At 35.2% G+C, this 26,599-nt stretch overlaps 1 protein-coding gene across 16 annotated transcripts in view; it reads right to left on the reverse strand.

The window, feature by feature from the left end:
• The window catches only part of LOC143223305 (polypyrimidine tract-binding protein 1-like), a 70,742-nt gene that overhangs the window by 26,683 nt on the left and 17,460 nt on the right, over positions 1-26,599 (reverse strand). For 2 of the 16 annotated variants that reach the window (XM_076451123.1, XM_076451119.1), the window contains exons 1-2: positions 6,358-6,704; positions 1,350-1,452 (exon numbers count right to left, since the gene is read on the reverse strand). The exons of 8 other annotated variants lie outside the window; for them this stretch is intronic. Coding sequence is in view for 2 of the 8 variants with exons in the window: in XM_076451118.1 (XP_076307233.1) it covers positions 6,358-6,360 (3 nt within the window). In the remaining 6 variants the exon portion in view is untranslated. Of the gene's footprint in view, positions 1-1,349; positions 1,453-6,357; positions 6,745-19,362; positions 19,808-26,599 lie in introns of those variants that run through there. 6 more of the 16 variants (XM_076451120.1, XM_076451124.1, XM_076451122.1 and 3 more) reach the window with 6 other exon arrangements.

A 26,599-nucleotide genomic window follows, 5' to 3' on the forward strand; every position in this document is an offset into this window, starting at 1 on the left:
ATTTTTTTTTTTTGGGGGGGGGGGAGTATTACAGTTTAAAAATTCTAAACAATTTTCTTTGCTTCACTCAACACCACGTAGTATTAGGCACAAAGATTATTACTCTCAACTTGAATATATAAATATTAACAAAGTTTATTTCATCAACATTTCATTACAGCACGAGTATTCATCGCATATTTACATGTTCCATAGACTGAAATAGCAAGCTGATATACTAATCCTGAATAGAGGGGTGTTCCTAGTGTGGAGTTGATCACAAATTGTGCACGTATAAAAATATCCGTGCAGTTGTGAAAATTCATCTACGTAATTAAGTTTGAAAATATAAATATATATAAAAATTTTAACATTATAAAATTCCATTCTACAGCTGATAAATGAAGAAACGATTATTAGTTAGAGGAGAGGGATTCTTCATTTTGTCGATCATTTATAAGTAGACCTGTGGGGGGTATGGGGTGTGTGTGTGTGTATATATATATATATATATATATATATATATATATATATAGGTGCAGTAAGAAATAATGTATTAAGAAAAATGAAGTTAACAAATAATTGTGCAAATAAATAAAATACTTAGAAAAGGCTCTGTCGAAACTTGTTCCAATCAATAGATATGAAATGAAATTTCAATAACAGTAAATGTATTGTATTCCTTTACACTATGTAAAAATTTTTTACTTTTTCTTGTTCCTAGACAAAAAATGTTATTTCCCAGTCGCTTATGCCTAAAGTAAGTGGAAAAGACTTATTTTTCTCTTCAAACTTTGCTTTTGTGACCTGGGAGCGTATAAAGAAAACATGATGGGAGACTATATTTGGGGGCTAATACGTAAAAGCGATTTACATTACAGTCGTAAATCCCGAAAAACTACTCACTTCTAAACATTTTAGTTAATTTTTGTATAACTTTAGTATAAATACATGTAAATGAAAATGTGCAAATTTGCCCGTTTTTACATAGAAAATAGGTTAATTTCTAAATTTCATTATCCTGTTCACAAAAGCAAAGTTTGAAGGGAACAACGGCCATTTTCTGTACTTTTACAACATAAGCAATTAAGAAATAACACATACTATCCAGGAACAAAATCTGTGTTACATAGTGTTGTTATGTACCGTGCTTTTCAATTTCATATATTTATTTCAACAATCGATCGCTGTCATAAAACCTCATTAATCGTAAATATATTCCAACCACAGATCTCTACTATAAAACCGCAGTAACAACAGGTTAGGTCCTTTCCAGTGTTTACTCGTACACGTGTCACAAAAATTCACAAACAGTAAATTTATTCCAAAGAAACTTTCCAAAACAATACATAGAACGAAAACTCGCTTACCAGTCTTTAGCATAAAACAGTAATTGAACGGAACACATATTCTGACATCAGCATTTCAAATTGTTTACAACAGAGAAGCCAATGACGGTCAAAAAGGATCGACCTTTAAGAAGAAATAATTACAATTTACGTCAGCACGAATGGTTTCAAAGAACAAAACACTGTTGTTACTACTTTTTTAAACACGAGAAAATACATGTTTTTTTAAACTTTTACTGTAAGTAATTTAAAATAAAGTAAATGTAGTGTAATGTTCACAAATATATCAATTTATCATCTTGTCGCGAAAAGTAAACTCAAAATAAAAACTGTTTAAAATATATATAAAATAGTTGTAACTGAACTAACAACTAAAAATAACTAGAACGTATAGTGTCTTTACCATACATTACTTCTAAACATATCCATTGAAATATTCATATTAAAATGTGAGGGATTAATTTATTAACAAACACATGACGTTACATAGTAGGCCTAGCTTATCATTTCACGTTCTATCTTATGCCATGAATTTGTGAGTCAGATCCTCCCCCCTTCCACTCGTTTGTACCACCTGCCCCAAAGTTTAACTGCCAATTTCCCGGAACTTCACGCTGATTGCACTCATGATGACGTCACGTTTGAGCACATACAGCTGGTTCGTGTTTTAGCATACAATGACTGCCTTACAGCACTGACTGAGATCATGGCTTTAATTTAACGCTTTAAATAAGACAAAATGCATTTGCAACCTAGACCTGTTATTTACATACAAACTGGCGTATCAGTTTGTTCTAATACAATCTATCCCAACTTATAAATAAAATATTATTATTATTATTCGCTTGTTTATGGCCAAATTATTAATAAGAAATCCATGTTTTAAATATTATAACATGGTGTACATTTTCTGAATCAACCTAAAGTATTTTCAATTATACAGGATAAAAAATATGTTTACATATTTGTTATATATATATATTTTTATTGGTTACTTTCATACACGTATTTCTGCTTGTTTTCATATATTTTTACCAGGTGACGTTCTTAGTAGCAAAATGCCTTATCAACTGTTCCAACATGAAAGGCCCGGCATGTCCAGGCGGGATAAGGCGTTCGACTCGTAATCTGAGGGTCGCGGGTTCGAATCCCCGTCGCACCAAACATGCTCGCCCTTCCAGCCGTGGGTGCGTTATAATGTTATAGTCAATCCTACTTATTCGTTGGTAAAAGAGTAGCCCAAGAGTTGGTGGTGGGTGGTGCTGACTAGTCGCCTTCCTACTAGTCTTACACTGCTAAATTAGGGACGGCTAGCACTGGTAGCCCTGGAGTAGCTTTGCGCGAAATTAAAAAACAAAAAAACAAAACAAAACTAACAAGAAAACTAAATGTTTCTATACAGAAGCAGCCGGATGCAACAGAAAACAAAATAGCAGAATGTTTGTACGATATTTTAATCCGTTTTTATTTTGGTGCATTTTGTTTTACGTTTTTATATAACTTTCAAGCAATGCATTCTACAACTGACATTAGTTTACGCACATGCAAAAATAATAATAATAATTAATAAGTGATTTATTCGTTGACATGGTGCAGTAACATTTCCAAGACACACACACACGAGCGATAAGGAAATCTCAAAACACATCTATGCTTCATCTTGCCCATTTTCTTAGATTACTTTAAACCATCAAAATGTATTTAATATTTAACAGTTTTAGTAAACAGATTGTATGGTAAACGTTACAAAATAAATGTCACAGAAAATTAGTTGCTGTATAGCACAGAACTGGTAGCCCAGGTAACTAGGAAATCTCCGGATCAGTGCCCGAATTTTTTTTTCCATTTGTTTTTGTTTAGAATTTCGCGCAAAGCTACATGAGCACTAGCCGTCCCTAATTATCACCACTCATCACAAACTTTTGGGCTTTCACCAACGAATAATGGGATTGACAATGACATTATAATATACCCACAGTTAAAATGGCGAGCATGTCTAGCAAGACGGGGTTTCGAACTCACAACCCTCAGATTTCGAGTTCAGCGCCCTAACAACCTGGACATGTAGGACATTTTCACTTATTAATAAAGCTAGTTTTTCCACGTCATGACTGTTTCGTTTACAATTGTTATTGTCAGTAATGCACTTGGAAGGATCTATTTTCTTTGCAATAAACATATATAAATCAAACCAGATTTGACAACACTACAGGTTTCAGCAATAAAGCCCCAAATTATGCCCGGCAGTAAATTAGGAAGGACAGGTTCTGCGTTTTAAGAAATGCACATAAAAGTTGCTCAAAATAATAGCAACACACAGGTACAAGTATTTCACAGATGAACTGTTTATTCCGAACACTATTTCATAATGTATTTTACAGAATTATTGTCTAGAACCAAAATTTGACCTAGTAGACCACATTGGATTTCTACTTGTGGTTGGTTGGTGACGTTCGTAAAGCTAAAAAAAAACACTATTTCATGTAACACTGCCTTTCATTCTAAACAGATAAAAGCTTCAATAAGGAAAAAACACACACACAAAAAACAAAAAAACTCGAAATTAATCTGTACAAGAACTACAGCAGATATTCCTAAAACTGAAAGTAAGTTCAACAAACGGAATTTTAAGTGTAATTGGTTTGGTTTGTTTTGAATTTCGCGCAAAGCTACACGAGGGCTATCTGCGATAGCCGTCCCTAATTTAGCAGTGTAAGACCAGAAGCAAGGCAGCTTGTCAGCACCACCCACCGCCAACTCTTGGGCTACTCTTTTACCAACGAATAATGAGACTGACCGTCACTTATAACATCCCCACGGCTGAAAGGACGTGCATATTTGGTGTGACGGAGATTCGAACCCACGACCGTGGGATTACGAGTTGAACGCCTTAACACACATGGCCATGCAGGGCCAAGTGTAATTGGACGCCAATCTAATTACTGTCAGTGATACCGTTTGACCTAATAGAGTTAACTCTCTAGATAGTTTTGTGATAAGATGCAACTGTCAAAATAAATTTTAATATATAGAGAAACGATATACTGCGGAAATAGCTGCCGATATAATTTTATGAAGGCGAGTTTTCCTTTGTATTCTCCACAAATATATAAGCGAAATATACAGGGTTTAGGTACTGATTAAAATATGGAAGTTTTCTTAGATTTCCTCAAGCCTTATGTCTAATTCCTTGCTTTTATTGAATTTCAATTTGAACGAAGGTTATTACGACTTAATGTTATATCACAAAACTTTCTATGACCATCTTACACAATTTTCGTGTTTTTGTTTATTGAATACCTCATTGTAACGTTTCCCAAAGTGTGGGGTATCCACCTCGAGGGCGCAGCGATTAGGTTTTGAGTCCATTGTGAAATAGCGTGTTTTAACGCCTTTACTGTAAGATGCTACATCATGGAAGACGCACCCTAATTTTGGGAAGACAATTCTAAGACAAAAATATTTTGACTCAACAACCAAAACCTTGATGCAGCCTTGACTTTTTTTCAACCTACTGAGTAAATACAGTCAATATTCTTCATAGTATATCGACAATATTAGTTAAACTAAATGTTTTTTTTGCTGTTGAAAATACTCGTAATTGGTAAGCAATGAAATTACGATCTGTATGAGAGGCCATTTTGAGTAGGCCCTAATCTTACCTCTTGCCTTAACCCATTGCTTTTGTCTTGCAAGACGCATAGGGACTTTTCAAGGTATTTTTTTAAAAAAAAGTGCGTCTTACAAGGCGTAAAATATAGTAATGCAAAACGAACCTTTCAATATCTCTTTTTTATTGAAGTAATTACTACAAAACATGGTATTTTAATGTGTATAGTGGTCTATATCTCGTCACTTAAACCAATCTCATTTAAGAGACACACGCAAGAAACCATATTTATTAATAGGACGTGGATGACAGAATTTGGAAAATGTTGCAATATTAAATAATATAATAATTAGTCGGCGGTTCCTCTTTTCTTCGTACGTGATTATGTAACACACACATCCTTTTGTGTCAAAGGAGGAATGACCATAACTAAGAACCGAAGTTAACTGTAGTGTGGTATGAATGACTGGTGCTATATTGCGAGAGAATGAATGTTGTTTTAAAATAGTAACATATTAAACTAAAAATTACCAAAATATTCGAAACGTTATCCTGTACTTTATTTTAATTAAGGTCTTAATACCTATACCAGCAGTCTTATGATTACATGGTAATATATTAATCCGCGAGGGAAACGGTTATATCATACATTATTACGTTTACAGGATAACCTGTTAACTTCATTTAAGGAAATGTTAAATTACAAACCACGATCTCTCTTGCTAACGATTTTGCTAAACTAACGAGCGATACCTGGTAAACAAGTTGCTTTCTAAGTTAAGGTAGTACCGGTTATATATTAAAACAAAATTCACAACTCATTTTATTCTGTTACATGATCAAATTACAATGTATTAAATTCAGCTGTTCATGGTAAACTTAAGAAATTTGTACTTCAGAGTAATGTGAATATATTAGAAATAATTAAGAGCATCTTCACACAAAACAAAACAAAGCCATTATGAGTAATAAGAATATTCAACTGAATTTATAGCGTTTGAAAAATCAAAAGCTCAGCCAGTTCTGTCGCCAGAATAAATCATAAAAACGATGCATATTGTAACTTCGGTACCCTAAGTGAAAGGTGCACTCACCTATCCAAGAGAATTTATTAGTGAACTTTTCATGACCAGCTCCACTACATGAGACTTGACCTAGTTTTTCGAAAGCGGCGCCAGCCAACGATTACGGACTCATATAGAGATATGTCACGTGTTTAAATATCCTTACATCCTATTCACATGTGTAAATAATCTGCATTTAAGCACTCCTGGGGTAACGTTACAAAATTTAAATGAACAAATGGTAAAAAAAACCAAAACGATATAGTATTCACCTGAGTCCCTTCTCATGCTCAAATTATATATTTAAGGGGCGGTCACCATATTACATGAGTATAAAAATAGAAGTGATGCTTACCATCTGGTTAGAGATAGATGATCAATCAGTAAGGTTACTCTACGTGCGCGAGGAAAAAAAAGGTTTCACTCGGATCTTTGGACACGTTACTGACGCCGGTCTAGTGAATTGTATTTGGTCGATATGTTCTAACAATGGTGTTCGAGCGTGCCGTGAAGGGAGGTTTGTGAACAAGACAGAAAAATCAGAGAAAGATTAGACGAGATGAGACAGAGAAGCAAGCGTCACAGCAAAACGGACACGAAAATACGAATGAGACCACAGCACGCCTACTGATACCACAGGCGTCACTTGGGCAAAAACGTCAAAGCTACGAGAATAGGAACACGGAAACCGTGTTTATACAGTGCTGCTGCTTTCAGAGGCAGTAGCCTCGTTCACAGGCTCTCAACGCAAGCTAGTTGTCTAGCCAGGTTGTAAATTGGCCTACCGTCACCAGCGCATACACACCCTCAATAATATTAAATACTCGCTACCTCCTGTCCAAGTGAGTGGGAAAGAAATACAGATACACTGTTTTACTGGACAGACCCGAGAAGCTAAACAATTATGGAGGAAAGCAGAGGTCCAGTGTGTACCTGTTCCTCCTCGTGACCAAAACTGCAACCAAAGATAAGCATTTACAAATCTTTTATTGACAATATTTACAAATGAATTATATTACATTTCTTAAAAAAAAAACAACACACACACGACGTTGAAAAAAAATGTAAATTGCAAGTAAGTGTAATATCAAATCATGCAAATAATTTGTTGCACAATTTGAATATAATGCCTAGATGCTGCTTCCACAGTGGAAGATTACAATTAACTAAGCATTATATTTATATTGCACTGACACACCAAATACAGAGATTTCTCCAAATATACTAGATGGTATTATAACTATACTTCTGAAAACACATTCTGCTCAATCCAGAAAGGATTTAATCTAAACGAAGTCACTGTACTCGTTGTTGCCTTCATCTAAAGCAACGAAACTAAGTCGAGATTTGTTCTTATCTATTAACCCTTAAACGGCGGCCATCATCAACCGATGCTGCTACTTACAACATTCCCGCTGTTTAAAAGTTAAATAACAGCCCTGCAACGTAAGCCCTGAAATGAAGAGAAAGGTTGAAGAGATGAACACATTAAAAAGATGAAGGTAATAAGCAGGAAGTCGCGTACTTCAGTTACTTAAGTGCTTATTTTTATATTTCTTTGTTCTTTTTTCGAGATAATACCTTTTCTGCCCGTGGAGAATATTGTTGTAACACTGGACGTTGTGCACAACAGCAGCAGTCTCTTTAATGTTGAAATCTCGACGCTACGGCTTCCTCTGTGTTGAATAAGAGTGCTCAGTCAGTCTGTAGATAACGCAAATCATTAAGTGAATCCGACATTTTCCATAAGTAAGAAATGTTAGGTTTAAACAGTGTATATCAGATCTTTAGTAAGTTGAATGACAGGAAGACATTGATGGAAGACAATTTGTCAACCAATTCGTAAGCGCAATAAAATTCAACCATCTAGTGGCAAAAACAAGTGCACACAATACTTTATCTTTGCTCAACAGGGATCTAACAGTACCCATAGCACACCAAGCAACAGGATAGGCAAGGCTATCAGTTCCAATACTTTACCGAGAGACAAAGCAGGATAGGACATAGGCTTCAATCAAAGCTCAGCAGATATACAAGAGCCAACGGTAGTAAATACTGCAACTAAACATCTTGAAGCTCACACTGGACCTGAAAAACAACTGGGAGGAGCACAGCCAACAGCTTGCACTACAGGGTTCAGTGGTCAACCCAGGTCTCTCTGGGCTGGGTGGAGCTTGGTATGTGCACGTGACAGTGACAGGATAAAAGGTCAAGTTTCTGACTGACAAAGGAGCAGACATAACTAGTAGATTCTTCAATGTATTAAACCCTCCGAGACTAACACATGTTGAAATAAAATAGACGAAATGCTTTGTTTGTTGTGAAGCAAAGTTAAACAATGGGTCATGTGTGCTGTGCCTAACATAGATATCAAAGCCTAGTTATAAATTTTCAAGCTTACTACTTAGCCACTTGAACTAGATACAAGTAGATAAGTAGATCTCTGATTGTGTCTAGGAAATAATTACTCACATAATGAAAGAAGTCATTTCCAACCATGAACATGACACTGGCATTCTGGGATAGATGTACTGTAAAAATCATTAGTAAATTTCACCTGGACAACTGAACAATGTTCTGTGAGAAAGCTATCAGTAATCAGCCATCTGGGGCAATGAAACAATGAATTACATAAGTGTATATAGTGGAGGGAGAGAAAACTACCTCTGTATACACAAGTGGTGTTCCCTGTTGTGTTATATTACACACAAAGTCTAGTATAGTAGAAACATGTAATGTTATTATAGAAGCCATGCATTAAATGAACTATTTTCTGTCAAAAAGCAAGAAAAATTATACTGAAAGTTATTTGTTTAAGGAGGGATGAAGTACCATTATTGTTTGATTATTATGAGCAATCAGCTATCAAGCTATATATCACAATGACCACAGGTATGGTAAGTGAAGTGGAAGTGACCAAAGTTAGTGATATTTCAGTTCCATTCATTACACACTGACTACCAACACATATAAAACTGCTGACTAGGGATTGTGCAAACAATCTAAATTCAACAGCAAAAGCAACTCAACAATTTGTTGGTTTAGAATACCAATGTTTTTGTAGGACCATATAGATGACTGGATCAAATAACAGTGACTTGGCACAACAAGGACAAAGGCAAAACTCCTATGATAAAGCAACCATCATACTGACTTACCTGGAGTGCGAGGGATGTAGCCAGCGTCACAATGAGGCAGATGCTGAATGGTAGAATCATACAAATCTTTAGGTTATGCTTGATCATCAATAGCAGTGACTGTTAAGAAGTATATCAAGAATCTCTGTTGAACATAAGTGGGCGAGTACGGTAACTAACATTGATGCCTTCATTTTGATGTGAACAGATGATCAACTGGAAGCTTTAAAATGTTCCCACTGATTCAACATTTTAGATCTGACACATGAAGTTGGGTTTTTAGCAGACCTAAAAATGCTTTTATTAGGGGAGATGGCTTGAGAGTTTCATATCAAGCTATTTAGCCCATGTAACATGCTTGCCTCTCTCAAAAAAATAATAGATCTTTCACTTAAGAGTCTGCAATAGGAAGGATACCTGTTCTATATCAACTATATTTTGATATTTAGTCATGCATTTGAATTTGCAGCTGAGAATGGTATTCCAGGGCACAAATAAAGCAGTTTTGAAAATGAAAAGAAGAAAATGAATGGTCATGTACATGAGAGTGTTGCATTCATATAACTGGTAGAGGTGGAATATTTATAGATCCTGCTAAGGTAACAGCAATAAAAGACTTGCAATAATATGTACCCAAATGAGAAGCTTGCAGTTTTCTCAGTTTTGCATTATGCTATCAATGGTCTGTAGCCAATTTCTAGAAGAGTGCAGACAATGGGGCTGCTATTCCACCAAACCAAACTGTGGGAATACTTAAGTGTTGTTGTACCCATGACAAAACAGAAAATTCCTATTGAACACCAATACCAGTGATAAAGGAACTAAATCAGTGTTACTGCAGTTACAGAATGAAGTGAACATTTAATTATGTACTCTATAATATTCATTGTTCATAAATGCATATATTATATAACAAGAAAGTACCACTTGCAGTTTTAATTTAGTCTCTGTAAAACACTATTGCCATTACTTTTACAGTAGGAGGTTCAGAGTTTGGGTGAATCACACTTTGCTGAAATGGTTAATGGATTTTAAAAATCCTAAAACATTAACAACAAGTTGAATAACAAAAAGTTGCAGGAATATAACTTTGTCACAATTTATTGCCCACATCTGCAATACGAATATGCAGAAGCATCATCCTTCCACATGGAATTTTCTTATTCTGTAGACTATGATACTCCAAACCATTTCTGCCTTAGCAACATCAAGACATGCAGTAGATTTCACTTGCATGTGGATATCAAAATTAATACTTTGGGGCCTCTCACAAGAGCAACTGAATAACCCAGGTCCAGCCATTGTGTTCCTTCTTGTGCAGCAAAGTAAAGCTCTGAAATAGAGGAATTCAGAATGGACATACTTAACCTGTGACACTTGTGTGGTCAGTTATGTGTGTTTCACCATCACTATAAAGCACTGAATAATGTTTATCAGAATGTACTGCATCTAGTGTTCTCAAGAGCTACCAGGCAAAAGATTTTCCAAATTTTTTGTCACACAAAGATTGGAAGGCACCAAGGTGTTACTTTCACACGTTAACAAATGACAGAGAAAAAGTTCTTCGGTCACATTTAAGTTGAGACATACAGACAGTTGCCTGAGCCAATGCTGACAGTCTCTGGTTCAGTATGGGTGAGATTGACTAAAAATCAAAAGTTAGGGCAGCTGGAGCTAGCAGTGCAATACTTAATAGATAACAGACTATTTTTTGCATCTCTGATGAAAGTTTCTCATTTTATGTTACACACCATTTTCAGTAATTTTTCTTTTATTTCTTAGCTTAAAACTCAGTCACTTTAGTTAAAACCAGTGTCATTTCAAGTCAGTCCTCCTTTTATAAAGTGGACCTAACCACTACTCTTTATAAAAATCAATTCAAACTGAGTATATCATATTTCAGAAAAGTTTGATTCATTCCCAGTTTTGGCCTTATCAAATTATGTTTATGGTATCAATGTACACACTGGTTAATTAATTCAGCAATAAAGGAAAGTCAGAAGTGTTTGGTTAGGTACTACCAAGAACTACGTGAAAGTGTATAATAATATGTCATCTACTCTTTGTCCTCAACCTTTGTACAACCGGAATACCGTATTAGGTCTGTACTACTTAGTGGTTGCCATTGGTGCCATATTGAGAACTATGACGTGGTAAGGATTTCAAACAAGAAAAACATAATAAATTAATCTCAGTGTATCTGTACAAATTTTTAATCAAACCTGATAAAGGATACTCAGCAAAAATGAAAGATATTTGTATAATATATCAGCCGCACTATTATATGGTATATCTAGTGCCAATGTAGCTTTCTGCCCAATACCAGAGCTGTTCAACATTTAAGCACAAGAGCTACGAACGTTGTAGGAGGTTAGTTTTTCAAGAATCGAGCACAACGTGTTATAACATAAGTAAGAAAGTTAATTAATTAGACTCCACATACTAAACATGTCTACCATAGTCCTTTAAAACATCTTACTACAATATTTAAATCATCATTATTTTAAAGTTACATTTCTGCTGGGTTTTTTTTTACTCAGTTAATTATTCATGGAGGTATTTTTTCCACGAAAGAATTCATAAGCAACGGTAAATCCTGACAGTTGAAATTCCATGTGATAAACTGTTAGTAGGAAGTGTCGTTAAATCAGTTCCATAGCAAGAGCATAAGTAATTTTGTTGCATAATGAAGTTCGTTTCTTTGTCATCTTAGGTGTTTCTACACCATAGCGCTATGTACATTACCGTTGTACAAGAGTAAGATAACCCGTACAAATTGTTTCAAGAATGCTCAGTATACAGCTATAAAATACGTAACTGGCTACAACATCACACAATACAAAGTCTGTTACATAAAGCCGCTCTTTATTATAATTCAAACAAATAATAATAATCACTGAAGAAGCAATGCTACTCTATAGTATACAGTTACTAATAATGGAATCTCTGTAATTACAGCACAGGCCTGTGACGTCACACAGACACTAGACTTTTTCCCTATAGTAACAGTAGTTAGCAAAGTTAAGATTTATACTTTAACTTCTCCAACCTTTCAAAATCAAGCTTACGTGTACACACAATATTATTGTAATAAGGTGGTGCCAGTGGCATCGCTCATAATAGAATAATCTCTACAACGACAACTATACATAAATACAGAAATGATTTTTTTTTTTCAGGGGGGGGTGTAAGAGAAAACATAGCAAGTCATAGAGACGTTATTATGTTTTAGGTGTATTTTATTTACAGAGAAAGTTATCACAAACAATAAACAATACTGAATAGGCTAGTACTAACTATTAAGTGTTCTGCACCACTTCAGTATCCTTGTTGGACACATTAGTGTTACTGAAAGCGGTTTAGTTTCTTATTCCAGTAAGTAACCTCATTCCTAATATGTATTAGGAATATTCCTTTCTCTACATGTTTATCTAATGTATATGTAAAGAGCACACGCTCAAGGAAAAGTATGCTGCTTTATAAAAACGAACACCTCGTGTGATTTTAGCATTACACACACACATTACAAACACGATGCATTAACTGACAAGCTGGTAGGCATTATAAGAGTATGTGCGTCACACCCACCTGTATATATTCAATAGAGAAGGAACATCACGAGATGCGAGGGAAGCCGAAAGTAATTACAGATTATATTCATGTGTAAAAATGAAACAATAGTTACGACCACGGTATCCACACAAAATGTTTATTGTATTTAACTACAATTTTTGAAACGTTCGTGAACGATGGTTATACTTCGTTTTCGAGCCTTAGCTTGAATTTTATGCAGTCCGTAACAGCATATGTTGGAAACACCGCAACTCACTTGAAACAGAAGTACCACCAACGACATTCACATTCTCGATTTCTCAGCTAATTTGTCTTAAATTACTTTCATGCAACAAATTGTTTGTGGTTCCAATATTTTATTAGTTAAAAGACCCTGGTACCACGCGAGTTACAAAAAAGCACTGATATTGCAGTTAATCCTACTTATTATTGATAAAGTCCCAGAAAACAAACAAGTTCATTTTTCTTCAGTCAGTTTTAACAGAGGATGATATTTAAAACATACGAGTAATCTGAGAGTTAAACCACTTTCAATCATAATCTCAAGCATGAACGTGTTACCAATGGAACAAAAACTGACACAGGATATGTCCAAGACTGCATTATCTTTTCTTTGACGTATTTGGGGAAGCTCATATTTGCATACATTCAACTATTGGTTATTAACATAGATGAAAATCATGTGGTTAGACCTCATTTCAAAGAATATATGGAACACTAATGCTAATCAAGTCTTGGAGTTTGGAACTCACTGATACTCATAACTTTACGAGTTAGTTCTTCAGGTCACTGCAGTTTATTCTAAACGAGCTAGTAAGTACTTCAAGTCCTGCGGCCTCTCTAAATTACAATAACAAAATGTTTAGGGATAACAAGGGACTTCTTAGTCCATCTCGACTGTCCCATTCTCTAAGCCAAACTAAAACGGTTACATAAATAATAATAATAAAACAAAAGAGTTAAAGCCAGCCCTTATCATTTATATAACTATCAAGCTTTCTTTTAAACTCAACACAAACTTACTGCCTCCACAACATCCGAGGACAATCCATTTGAAAAATAAAATCGTTTTAGCTAAATATGACTGAATATGACTGCTATCTTGCCTAAATTTATGTATTCCCTAATTATATAATTCTCGCTGTTAAGTAGAAAAAAATGTTCATGCATCAAACATTATTCATTCCTTTTACAATTTTAAACCCTTCAATCAGATCCCCTCTAACTAGTCTTTTTTTCGTGAGAAAATTCTAAGGATCTTAACCTCTTCTCATATGACAACCCCTGCATATCCCAGGTACCATTTTAGTAACCCTCCTCTGAACCTTTTCCAACAGTTCAATGTCTTTCATAACATAAGGAGCCCAAGACTAAACACAATACTCCATACGTGGCCTAACCAGTGACCTATAGAATGAAATTATAACCTTTTTAAGCATGTATTTTTGGGCTATTGTGATAGGGAAAATGTGTATGTTGAAAATAAAATCCCCACGTCTTAGAAAAAGGTGTTTAAACGAGTCGTGTTATGAACACATTTTATATATTCAATGTGGAAGCGACAGAAACATATTTTCAAGTTCACTTGCTTAGAGAGTTCAGAGCGTAGTTAATGCTGTCAGTTTGAATCACTGTTGGTGGAGGGGAGGGCTTAAGGCTTTGTCTCTACAACACGAACAGAGCCTGAATAAAAATAGGGTTTTTCAAAAGGTCCGAGTTAAACTCGCGATAAATAAACACTCAGTCTCGACGTATGTTCTCTTATATAAACATACCGTCTCCAACCCCTTTTACGGGTATCGGATGGTTTAAGTTCTTGGAAAGTCTGGCAACCATACACGTAGTACGTCGTTCCAGAATATTGCAACTAACCTCCTAATCATCTTAAGTTTTGACTTATCATAGCAGAGAAGAGTCACGTGAGCTAGATCTTGACTTGGTGGGTAAACTGAAACGCATATCGCCTATTTACGACACGTTCTAGCTACTGTATTTCTGCACACAGTTTCCAAATGATAAGAACATCTGTCCAGTGGCAGCGTCAAAATAAAACCAGTATTTTAATTAAATAATATTCATACCAAACCAACTGAAAAGAATTAAAGTTCCAACCAGCTTATATATAATCACAAGCCTTTCCGTTTTATGGCGTTTTAAACGGAAAGTTGCATTACATATAGCAGGAAATACCAACATTCTTTTAATGTTGCAAACTGTGATTTTACATGACGTAATATCCGTTTTGACTGACTATGCCGATACAGTAGTTCTTTGGGGATCAAGATATTTAAGACGTGTAACTCCACCTTTTATTACTTTTAAACACTATAAATATTTTTATATTTATTTATAAAATGATAAACTTAAAACGTTTCTGAACAAGCAGAATAAAGCCAGAAAATAAAAGAGCAGCTTTGTATGTAAATGTATTACCGCATTGTCCCTAATAATAGTATTATATGTACACTTCCGGATTATATTTTCAGATGCACTTTGTTGACTTCATTGCTAATAAGTGTTTTTCTTTTTTGCTAATCAAAATTACGGCAATAAACATGATTATATGATGGATTACTATTGCTGTTACACAAGGTAAGCTTTATGAAAATACCAGTGGGGCGATAATGAGGCAGTACGGTATATTACAAGAATGTCCGCTCCCTTCACCAACTGCCCATCGGAAGACTTCGAAGCTACTAAGGTAGGTCGTGAACTTTTGGAAACCCTAGCCAGACCAAACAAAAACCGACGTTGAAACCCTCCTCATGGTGAAAGAGAATAACAGTTTTGTAGTTTTCAACGTAAATCATGAAGTAAATGTGATAACACAAAGTAAAAATAATTAATAATAATAACGTTTTTCCAAGTTTCCTTAAACAGATGTAAAAATAAACAACAGTAGGAACACAGATACGATTGAACAATATTAGTATGCGATGGTATAATCTTTGAATGTAATACGATTGTAATTTGACCTCGTTCTATTGTTGTGCACACTTGTATTCAAGTTTACGCACAAACAAGTCCCCTCTCTGGGTTAACGGTAAGTGTATGGAGTTAAGATGATCAAATCCGGGGTTCAGTCTACCCCCCTCCCCCAAAAGGTGGACGAAGATGCAAACAGTTATTTGTGTAGCTCTGTGTTTAAACATTTGCTGGTTATATTTTTTGTTAAAAGCAGATATAAAACAAAGTGTGCTTCTGTTAAAAATGGCCTTTCTCAAAATATTACGTAAAACTATCGGAAATATAACATTGAACATTTTCCAGATTTATTTAATAATCATACCAGCTGTACAATACGTCCAAATAACGTAGGTTTCTGATGCCATAGATTTAACGTAACTTATTATTGTGTGTGTGTGTGTGTGTGTGTGTGTGTTTAAACAAATATAAAATGCTGTTAAGCATTACGCTCTCACAATGACGACAACAGGAAATGTACGGCATTATTTACACAATGATACACGTACTACCCTCCACGTGAAGTTCGAAGCACTGCTCCATGCTTTTCTGAACTTATCTAGTGTATGGGGACGGAAGTTTCCCAATGCCAGTTGAAAGATTACGATTGATGTGCATGTTTTCTTACGTCTTAACAAATATCCGTTTCATACTTCAGCTGAATGAACAATACGACAGTTGAACGGCTATTTCATGGAAGCAACTTATATCGCTTTTACAAACAGAGACCATTCTTTATTATTTTACGTAATTTCACCTCTGTCAGATGGATGACGTTTACCATATACATTTGTGTTCACACATTCTCATCTATTACAACATGCTGCACTGCTTACCATGGCTGGGGATACGTCTTTTTACAGCTCTCTTTCTGAATGGTCCTAATATCCCAAACTGATGCGTATTCTTTTGTTTCCTAATACGTTAAGTAATTAATTTGAACACATTTGTATGATCTGAGTGTATGATTTTTTTGCGTTGAAAATGGCTGCTGTACGCATACCATCCTAAAACAACCTATTTTTCCTATCATCACACTACCTATGCAACGTTAAACAAGATCAAAATGTAGTTTTGATCCCTTCCGTTCCCCAGCAACATTATTTTAAAGTCTTTTCTCTGTAGTGTACCATGTAACAATCAATATAATTGCCGCTCTTGTTTTTATATTAATTACAGTTTTTAATCAAGATATTTGTTAATTGGATGTAGATCGTTTTCATATAGACCGTTAGGTAGAGGGGTTCCAGTCAAATCTAGCACTAACTCCAGTTACATGCTGAGAATCTTCAAGTTAGTGAGATGTTAGTTTATACTAGTTTTATTGTGTAAACCATGTGCTCCCTCTGGCAATATTGGTATTTGCAGTACTCTTTTAACTTGTACACAGCTACCTAAGAAATAAAGCAAACTACGTTTATTTAAAAATCCAAACTAGTGCTTATAAAAACTGAAAAATAATAACAAAATAAATCGATTTATTTTTCAGAAAATATAACTTAATAATAAAGCAAAACACAAACGTATACACAGAAGCATGAAGTTTTATTTCAGTGTAACGAGAACATCTAGTATGAAAGTTTACTCATTGATCCATACATAATATTGAAACGCTTATGAACGTATGTATAAGGACGGATCCTCTGTTTATTCTGTGGGAGAGCCATAAATACACACATACTAGTATACATAGTAACAATAGCCCCGGCTATATGATATCATTGTCCTTCCCATATGTACATGCATCTTTAATATCAAAAGTAATAAAGCCTCTCATGTTAAATGGAACACATTCCAACCAAGTTTTCAGCAGCTTTGTTCTATAAACATCGGAGGAGCCAATATATGAAGCACTAGCTTTCGCTGTATGTATACATCTATTGTTGCTTGTAATTTGAACAGTCTCGCTAAAGCAACTTGACTGGTTGGCATGGCAGAGGCTATACAGAAGCACTGCCTTTCAGAAAGAATCCCATAAAGTAAACCATGGCAGATAAACATTGAGTAAAATAAGTCTCAGTACTTAACCTCTTCCCTGTTTTAGATCATTTAGCGGTGTTTCTATGGGTATCCGTTTGTTACTACTTATTTAAGTAAATACAAGCAGAGAATTAAAAAAATGAATAAAAAGTAATGAAAATATGGACCTATTATCATTCACGTGCGTATTAAGCGTTACATGTGATGTTCCAATGAAGCTTTCTTGTGATGACATGTGTTGAATTAAACAACCAGTTCCTGTTATGTTCGCAAGCACCAGCTACATTTTAAATAAATGTATCACATATGATACTTGATCACTTTAGTATAATGTCTTGCGAATCACATGTAGTACCACAGCAGTAACGTGCTAACTTATTTTCTTTCAGCTAAAAAGTTCATAATGTGGAATCTCATTTTACAAACGTTTCCTATCAATGTACTTTCCTACCCATCTTTTCACATTACAACCACTTACAATGCAGTCCCTTTAAACTGCCTATTTCAGTGAATTCCCTAAACACATGAAAGGTTAATATCACCCAGACAGGATGTCGCCAATTTACTAGTCTATTGCAGTAGAAAATTACGGTCATACGTCGCCGAGCAACCATGTAGGATCCAAGGTTAACGAAGTATATGCAACTGGAAACATTCAGTCTGCCGTATCAACATTATTGCACATACGAAGAGTGGTTCTGTTTCTTTAAAGCTTACGTCATTATTTATAACAAAACTTTAGCCACACAATCACCCATGACAAAATTAAATCCTGTTCCACAAACTATACGTGTCATCGAAGTTAAACCAAAATTTATTAACAACGACACATTTTCTCTTTGTACATACTTAGCAAAACAAGGCTGCCACGATGAGGAGGAAGTGATGAAACAAAGGTTGTTTCTCTTTCTAGTGCTAAACACAATGCATTTTACAAAGACTTCAGGCAAACGAACCTACTTCAAATACCTGAAAAAAAAAGGGTCACACCCTGAATTTTTTATTTGGTTTCTTCATTTAAAATTATACCAAAGACGACAGTTCTGAAATATATTGGGTTAGTTCACTATAGTTAACAAACCTACTCTCATTAATCATTAACACAAAATTGTCTTCATTAGACATGTAGGCTGGTGGCGCCATCTCGTATCGCGTATAACAACACACGATACTTTTAACACTTCTAATTAATCTATCGTAATTATATTCATACACGACACGTATACACTAATACATTGATAGGTAGCAGCTTACAAGAACAATGCGTATATGCTAATATAATATTAGACTTACGGTCTTGTTACAGAAGACATAGCATTCAAGAAAAATTCATACCTACACACAGTTATGTAATCACAGATAAATTTATAGGATAGTCATTTTAGAAAATATATATATTCATAAAGCACGATCTTAAATGTACAAAGTGACACAAAATACTGATTATGGTAACTTTAACGTTCTCCATAAAAGCTATAAAATGCAACATTATTCCAAAACCATAACTTAATCAAGCTATTCATATCCATACAAACAGTCATTGCAAAGAAACTGGGGATATTTGCTGGTGTCATTACGAAGAAAATAAACGAAAAGTTGATAACAACTCATAAGCTCGCAGGCACAATTTAAAAATGAACGGCTATTTTCATGAAACGAGATGGTCAAAGAAAGTGGAGTCATAGCAATCCTCCTTGACCACATACCTGCAGCCTGTTAAGTACCCCAAAGCAGCTCCAAGGTGGTTTCGTGTGGTTTTGGGTTAGCTTTTTCAAATGCAGCGACGCCCGGCTGTATGACAAAGGATCCAAATAGAACCATCCTTAATTTTGAACTGCTGATCAGAGAGAAGGAAACCAATCAGCATCACACACCACCATTAGGGTGGTGTCCGATTCTTTGAACTGAACAACAAGATTGACTGTTACTTTTATAACGTGCCTAAAGTTTAGAGAGTGAAGCATGCTAACTTGCATTACTTCTCGCTCGAACCTTCGATCAGCCCAGTGCACTAACCATTAGGTCACACGTAGATCCTGTATAATTATTCTACTTACACATGGTCTGTCGAAGCGACGCCCATGAACACAGTAAAAGGTTTGTTAAGACGTACGGTGTAAAACCCTGACTAGTCCTCTTCCACACAAGCATGCAATGTATATTAAGTCAAGTACAAGTGCTACGTCACGGATATTACACCAGTAAGGCACAACAACGAAAGAGGTCGCGGGACTTAAAGCACTATTCTAATAAACTGTGATTAATATTACAGTACTTAATATTTACATCAATTTAGGCATTAATGACACTTCATTCTTGGCAACATGATAAATAAAACACATAAAACTGATATGACAATGCTAAAAACAAGTCACTTCACGACCTAACCTCATAGCTCTAGAATACTTTTCAAATGATGTGTTCGTGATGACGTTTTATCCAGTTTTCAGTTGATTAAAATATTACTGGAAATCAAATACATAATATGTAAGTACGTATGTCTAACAAAAAATACATAAGCTCTATGTTCCTTGTCGTTTTGTATTAAATGTTTTTCAATAAACTTCTTCCACAGAGGTAAAAGTTTAAATGTTATATTGCGGACGTTTTTGTTTTCTTATAGCTATCGTTTCTGTATGTATTAAAAACTTCTTACTATTACCTAACTATAAGTCTGTTCTATATTAAGACGAACATTACTTCTGTGAAACAAGTCACTCGAATTTGTCATAATCAAAAGCAAGGTAATTACTTCTAAATATAGACAAGATGAAAAACACCACCATCTTCTCGTCTTTGGTTACGGTAAATTATCAAATTGATCTTCAGAGAAAAAAAAAAAAAAAACTATAATTTTTTTAATGTTTTACATTTGTTTTAGTTTTTAATATATGCTATCGATCTTACAAATGTCCTTAGTTTAAACAAGTCCAACTACTTCAAGCAGGCTCTTAGTCAATAACGCTTGGATTACACAAGGACCATATTAGCAAAGAACAAGGAAAATAACTGGTATTTTATATTTAGAACCACACAGGCAAAGAACTCAACCAACTAGAACCTTTGGTTGAATCATCATTTACATCAAACATAAGAGAATTAAGTCAACCGAAGATCCACAAATTAATAATATCATTCTATGAAACACACAGATCAATCCTGAAAACGATCCAGTATGAAGCTATTATTGTGAGAATACTGTTTTCTCCTAGGTACTGTAGCATTACTTTCCAGTTGTTGTTTGTTTTTTCAATTTCACGCAATGCTACTCGAGGGCTATCTGCGATAGCCATATCTAATTTAGCAGTGTAAGACTAGAGGGAATACAACTAGTCATTACCACCCACCACCAACTCTTGGGCTATTTTTTTACCAACGAAAAGTGGGATTGACCGTCACATTATAACGTCCCCACGCCTGAAAGGGCGAGCATGTTTGGTGTGACGGGGATTCGAACCCGCGACCCTCAGATTACGAGTCGAACGCCTTAACCAACCTGACCATGCCGGGCCTCCAGGTTTAAAAAAAAAATTATATTTGCCTAAGCAATTTATGTCACTAAGTTGTTTTAACGCAATGACGAAAGGGCTAAAACTGAAAATGGGATACAATGAAACAGGCCGCCCAGTGGCACAGTGGTATGCCTGCGGACTTACACACTAAAAACCGGGTTTCGATACCCGTGGTGGGCAGAGCACAGACAGCCCATTGTGTAGCTTTGTGCTTAACTCTAAACAAACAAATGATGAAACAGCAACACTTAACAAGGAATGGGGATGGGGTTAGACTTGTGTCTCATCACCAGTATTATTGTAATATTCAAGTCCGATAACAAAATGCTTCACATGTCTACAGACACAATGTAGGAGGACATCCTAATACAAAACCGCGTTTTTTTCTTTGTACGTAAGAGAGGAAAATTTTTATTTGCACAGAAATATTTACAAACATGGTATGTATATATTACATGCATCCGGCCTTGTATACACACATTTTGAACAAACACACGCCACCAGCAACGCCCGTTGGCTCGGCTATCCAGAGTTGCTTAATACCCATGATTTCGAGGTGTAACGACCACTGGAAACAAGTTTTTGCTGTACATGATTTACGGGTAAATGATCCTGTAGTTTAACAACCTTCCGCAGCGAGGATTGTAACTGGCTAGAACATTATACATATAGTTCTGAAAAATACAGTTAATATTAACACTAATAGTAAGCTTAGTAGCACCACAATATCGTGATAGCAAAATCACAAGGAACTTTATTCACTATATGATTTATAACTCATGAACCAATTCAGTATAACTCTATAATATTGTGACACTTACTAACGAATGTTAAAAGAATCTCTTATCTCTTGCTAGCCATCTTCGAGTGCTGCAGCTGAAACAGTTATCAATAGTGTAGCGATCATTTACAACTGTAGCCAACATGGCCCCTTCCAACATGAAGCGAAAAACTTTCTACGGAAGTAAAATAACTTACTTTCCTCTGACCCAGTTACATAAACGTCAACTCTTACTTTTAGCCAGTTAAATGAGGTTCAAAACTTTGCACCAAGATTCAGAGGACAAGTAATTTGTCAGACATGCACGTGCAGGTTCGTTACATTAATCCATATTCAATGTCTCAGATGAGTTTACAGCGCACATCCTTCATCATAAAAACTTTTACTATAATATATACACACACTATAATTCCAACCTAGATCAAACAGAATACTAAAGAAAAATAAATACCATTCTTTGTAATTCTTGACGTGAAAAAAAAATCGGATTGTATACAAATGACGTAGCAAATACCGCTACATCACAACTGCACCAAAAACGCTTCCAATGCTTCACCAACTGTTCGATATTACAAGACGCAACAAGTTGAATCCAGGAGGCAGACGTTGCTATGACAACAAATGTACAGCAAGCGTTTATTGGAAAGTCAATGTTTATCCCTACTTGTACTCACAGGGCGACCACCACATTTTTCATACATCAACGAAAAACAGCATTCACATTCCACGTAATTCGTCAGTAATGAATAATGCTAGATATTTATTAATAAGTCAGCTGACACAGTGAAACGCTACCCATTACTGGATTCGATGTATCATATCAAAAAGACTGTTTAGCCACAAAATTCCATACACCATTTTTGACATAGTCTCCAAAGACTAGCTCTATTACATTGTGGACCCATCAAATTTAATTGTTGGATATGTACACTTCCGTTAACCAGCACATTAATATAATTAGTGGAATGTTTAAATAGATCATGCATTAGGTTTGGTTTGTTTTGAATTTCGTGCAAAGCTACACGAGGGTTATCTGCGCTATCCGTCCCTAATTTAGCAGTGTAAGACTGGAGGGAAGGCAGCTAGTCAGCACCACCCACTGCCAACTCTGGGGCTACTCTTTTATCAACGAATTGTAGAACTGACCATAACATTATAATGCCCCCACGGCTGAAAGGGCGAGCATGTTTGGTGTGACGGGGATTCGAACCCGCAACCGTCAGATTACGAGTCGAGTGCCAAAACCGCCGGACCATTCATGTATTACAAATGATGCAAAAGTTAGTACAAGTTCTCTCCCTCTGTGACCTTGCAGTTTTAGCGAGAAGCTAGTGCAGACAGCGAGCAGCACTATTAGAGCCATCATCCAAGGTAAAAATTTGACTATCATTCTTATCACGTATCCACAGCCTAAAATGCTATAAACATGTAGTGGTACCATATGGATTCGAGCACGGCTCGCCTTTGATACCACAGGGCACCCACCTTCTTTGCAGATAACCCTGTATGTCTTCTATAATAATAAGATAACAGTTTGCTACAATTTCTCTTTCACTTTTAGATTAATGTCCACTACTTCGACAACAGGAATGAAAATGTACTTGAAACGTAAAGCAAGTTTGTTTTGACAAATGTGCATGTGTGCTAATACAAACGTATGAAAACCGTAACAAACAGTCAATGTTTCCCTTGTCTAAAATTATAACAACATTTGCGATATTACATGTAGGCTTGAAGTATGTTAATTGTGCGTCTTAGTGTAGATCCTTCCGGTAGCACACTTATTAAATCTGAAATAAAAGCTGGGCCCAAACTTAAACAATAACAACAATACTTTTATTATTTTACCATATCTTTCTGTCACACGGCCCTCACTGAACTTACTTTGTCTCATAAACAATATTAAGAGAACTAACCTTTCCGAACAGCACAGCACTTGTGGAGATCACAGGAAGCGCGTCCTAATAAACAAGTAAATCCTGCATAAACTTCAGCATGTTTCGTGAACCATGATATGCAAATATACTGTTAGTACGTCATCATGACGTAACGTATAAAGGTACTACATGATGACCGTTTTCAAACTGAATTCTAGAAACAGTTCTTGGAACAATGTGTTCGTAGTAGGTACAGATCCCAGTCTTATTTGCAAGTGTAATATTAAAGTAATTTCATTGTAATGAATCAGGTGAGAACTAATTTTCGACAAGTTTTAGGGTAACCTGGATTCTTTCTTAGAGAGGACCCATCTTAATAGTTTATCATTACTTTAGCCTCGCCTGAAGTCATCTGACTATCTAGGTTGTAAACAGTTACCCACTGAATTGGCTGAAATTATACTGATTTTTTAAAATTCAATAGAACTCCTTTTGAAGTTAAATACTACTTCAACAAATACTAAGAGGGCCGATTTTAAAGTTTAACCATAAAATCCAGTTTAATTATATTCTTCAAAATGGCTACCTTTAGAAAACTATATAGATATAGAAATTTCCCCCTTTTTCCATATATTTTCACAAATGGTAGATGTAAGTAGTTACCTTCGTTCTAGCATTGGTACAATAATGAAACGAAATTATTCTTTTCAATTAGATATGTAAATTGTGAGAAATTATAAGCATGGTCTACTAAACATTTCGATCTGCACGGGTTTATTTTAGTGAAACTGGATTTTTTTTTTTAAATCTTAGAATCGGCTATTGGTATTTGCTTGATACTCGCATCTTTGTAAATAGCGATAGGTTTTATTAGATTATAGAAATTAAATAAACAAGAAGTAATATAACAGATGTGCAAACGAAAACCTGTTTGGGGTGACATTCGCAGACATCACTCATGAAAACTCAAGCAATGACTCATGACCTTCGCATTTAACTCAGTCGGTCACCGTCACAGATTTGCCAAAACTGCTAAATTAAACAGCGCTGTCAACAGTCTCCACTGTCACATTCACTAGATTAATTTCAGTGATTTTGAGGTTGACTTGAAAATTAGCCTCTGTAACTTGCACACTTTGATTTACAGCTAATTAGGCTAGCAGAATAACAAACTTGAAAGGACCTAGGGTCAGTCCAAATTATCCTAGAACTGTGGTTCTCAAACGTTTCAGGCCGCGTAACACTTTTTAATTTTAAGGGAAGAAATTACTGGCGAGTCTAAGTGAGGAGAATAGCAGTATATGTACGTGGAAAGTTCATATAGGGATTATTACAAATATTATGATTTTTTTAATATCAATTACATCGTGTACTACCAATATTAAGCCCATGTTCCACCAGTGGTAGGCGTGCTACAGTTTGAGTCTCTGTCCTAGAAGATAATCTGATGTAACCAACGTAAAAGTAAAAATTAACTTACAATATGTTTGAATTAGCCAAGAAGATAAACTTCTGGAATACTGAGCATATGAAAATATCCTTACTCAATAAATTTTAATCTAAAACACAAAAACGATACTGACCTCAACACACTTAACGGGATATTAAAATAAATAATTTAAATCCACATCCTCTAAAATATTTTATGTGGAACCTTCTACACGCAACCACAAGGTAATTATAACATGTTTTTGAATTTTGTGCAAAGTTGCGAGAAGACTATCTGCAATAGCCATCCCTAATCTTGAAGTGACAGACTAGAACGTAGCTGGAAGGCAACTAGTCAACACCATCCGCCTGTTGGGCTACCCTTTAGTAACTAATATTTGAATCAACGGACACATTATAATGACCCCATTGCTAAAATGGCGAGCATATTCGATTGGATCCCGCGGGCCTAATTTTAATAGTGTTGTATTCATCATTTTATTGAATTGTATTACATTAATACCAATCAGCTGGAAAACTGCGACGATAATGGCAAACTAAACATTAATTACCTAGAATAACAATCTTAAAAATATCTTTACAAAGTGTAACATAGGAACCTTAAATAACTGATATTAATCACTAGGACATAACATGCTTTTTAATCAACAACTACCGAAATCCAAAATAATTATAATATTACTGTTCTGTCTGTCCTAAAAATATGCACGCACCTTACTATCTAAATCCAAACGTCCGCGCACTTCGTAAACAAAAGGTGGATGTAAATATATTTTAGCAGATGTTTTGTACAAACATTTTAAAAGCTTAAGGAAGTTCTAAAAAAAGGTTATAATTAAGGCGTAGAAGAATAACATCATAACATTACTTATTGATAGTATTAAGTACGCTAAAGTTAAGCCTTAACTAAACTAAAGCAAATAAAGAATACATAGTTTACAATGCTAATTTATCTCATTTTCGAATATAGGTCGTAAGGCTGTGCTTACTGAAGAATTAACTATTAACCTTAGACCTAAGACAAGTAGCCTTATTTATAAACTTCGCTTTTCGCGATTAGCAGTTTTATATTATCCTACAAACCTTGTACTTAAATAAGTACTGTCGCAACAAATACACTAAATTGAATGTAAATGTTTTGCGGGTCTCTGCTAGTTAAACATTGGTTCAAACAATAATAACCCTATACTCTGTTCTGAGTAGTTAATTACTTATGAATGTTAGTATGCATCAGATAACTCATAGAAACATTTTAACAATCCATATGTTAAGTCTGTTATGTGTACATAAGTAGTAAACTGGTATACGATAAGTAAAATGCACG

Source organism: Tachypleus tridentatus, chromosome 8 (genome assembly GCF_004210375.1).
Source record: "Tachypleus tridentatus isolate NWPU-2018 chromosome 8, ASM421037v1, whole genome shotgun sequence".
In the NCBI taxonomy this organism is placed as follows: Eukaryota; Metazoa; Arthropoda; class Merostomata; order Xiphosura; family Limulidae; genus Tachypleus; species Tachypleus tridentatus.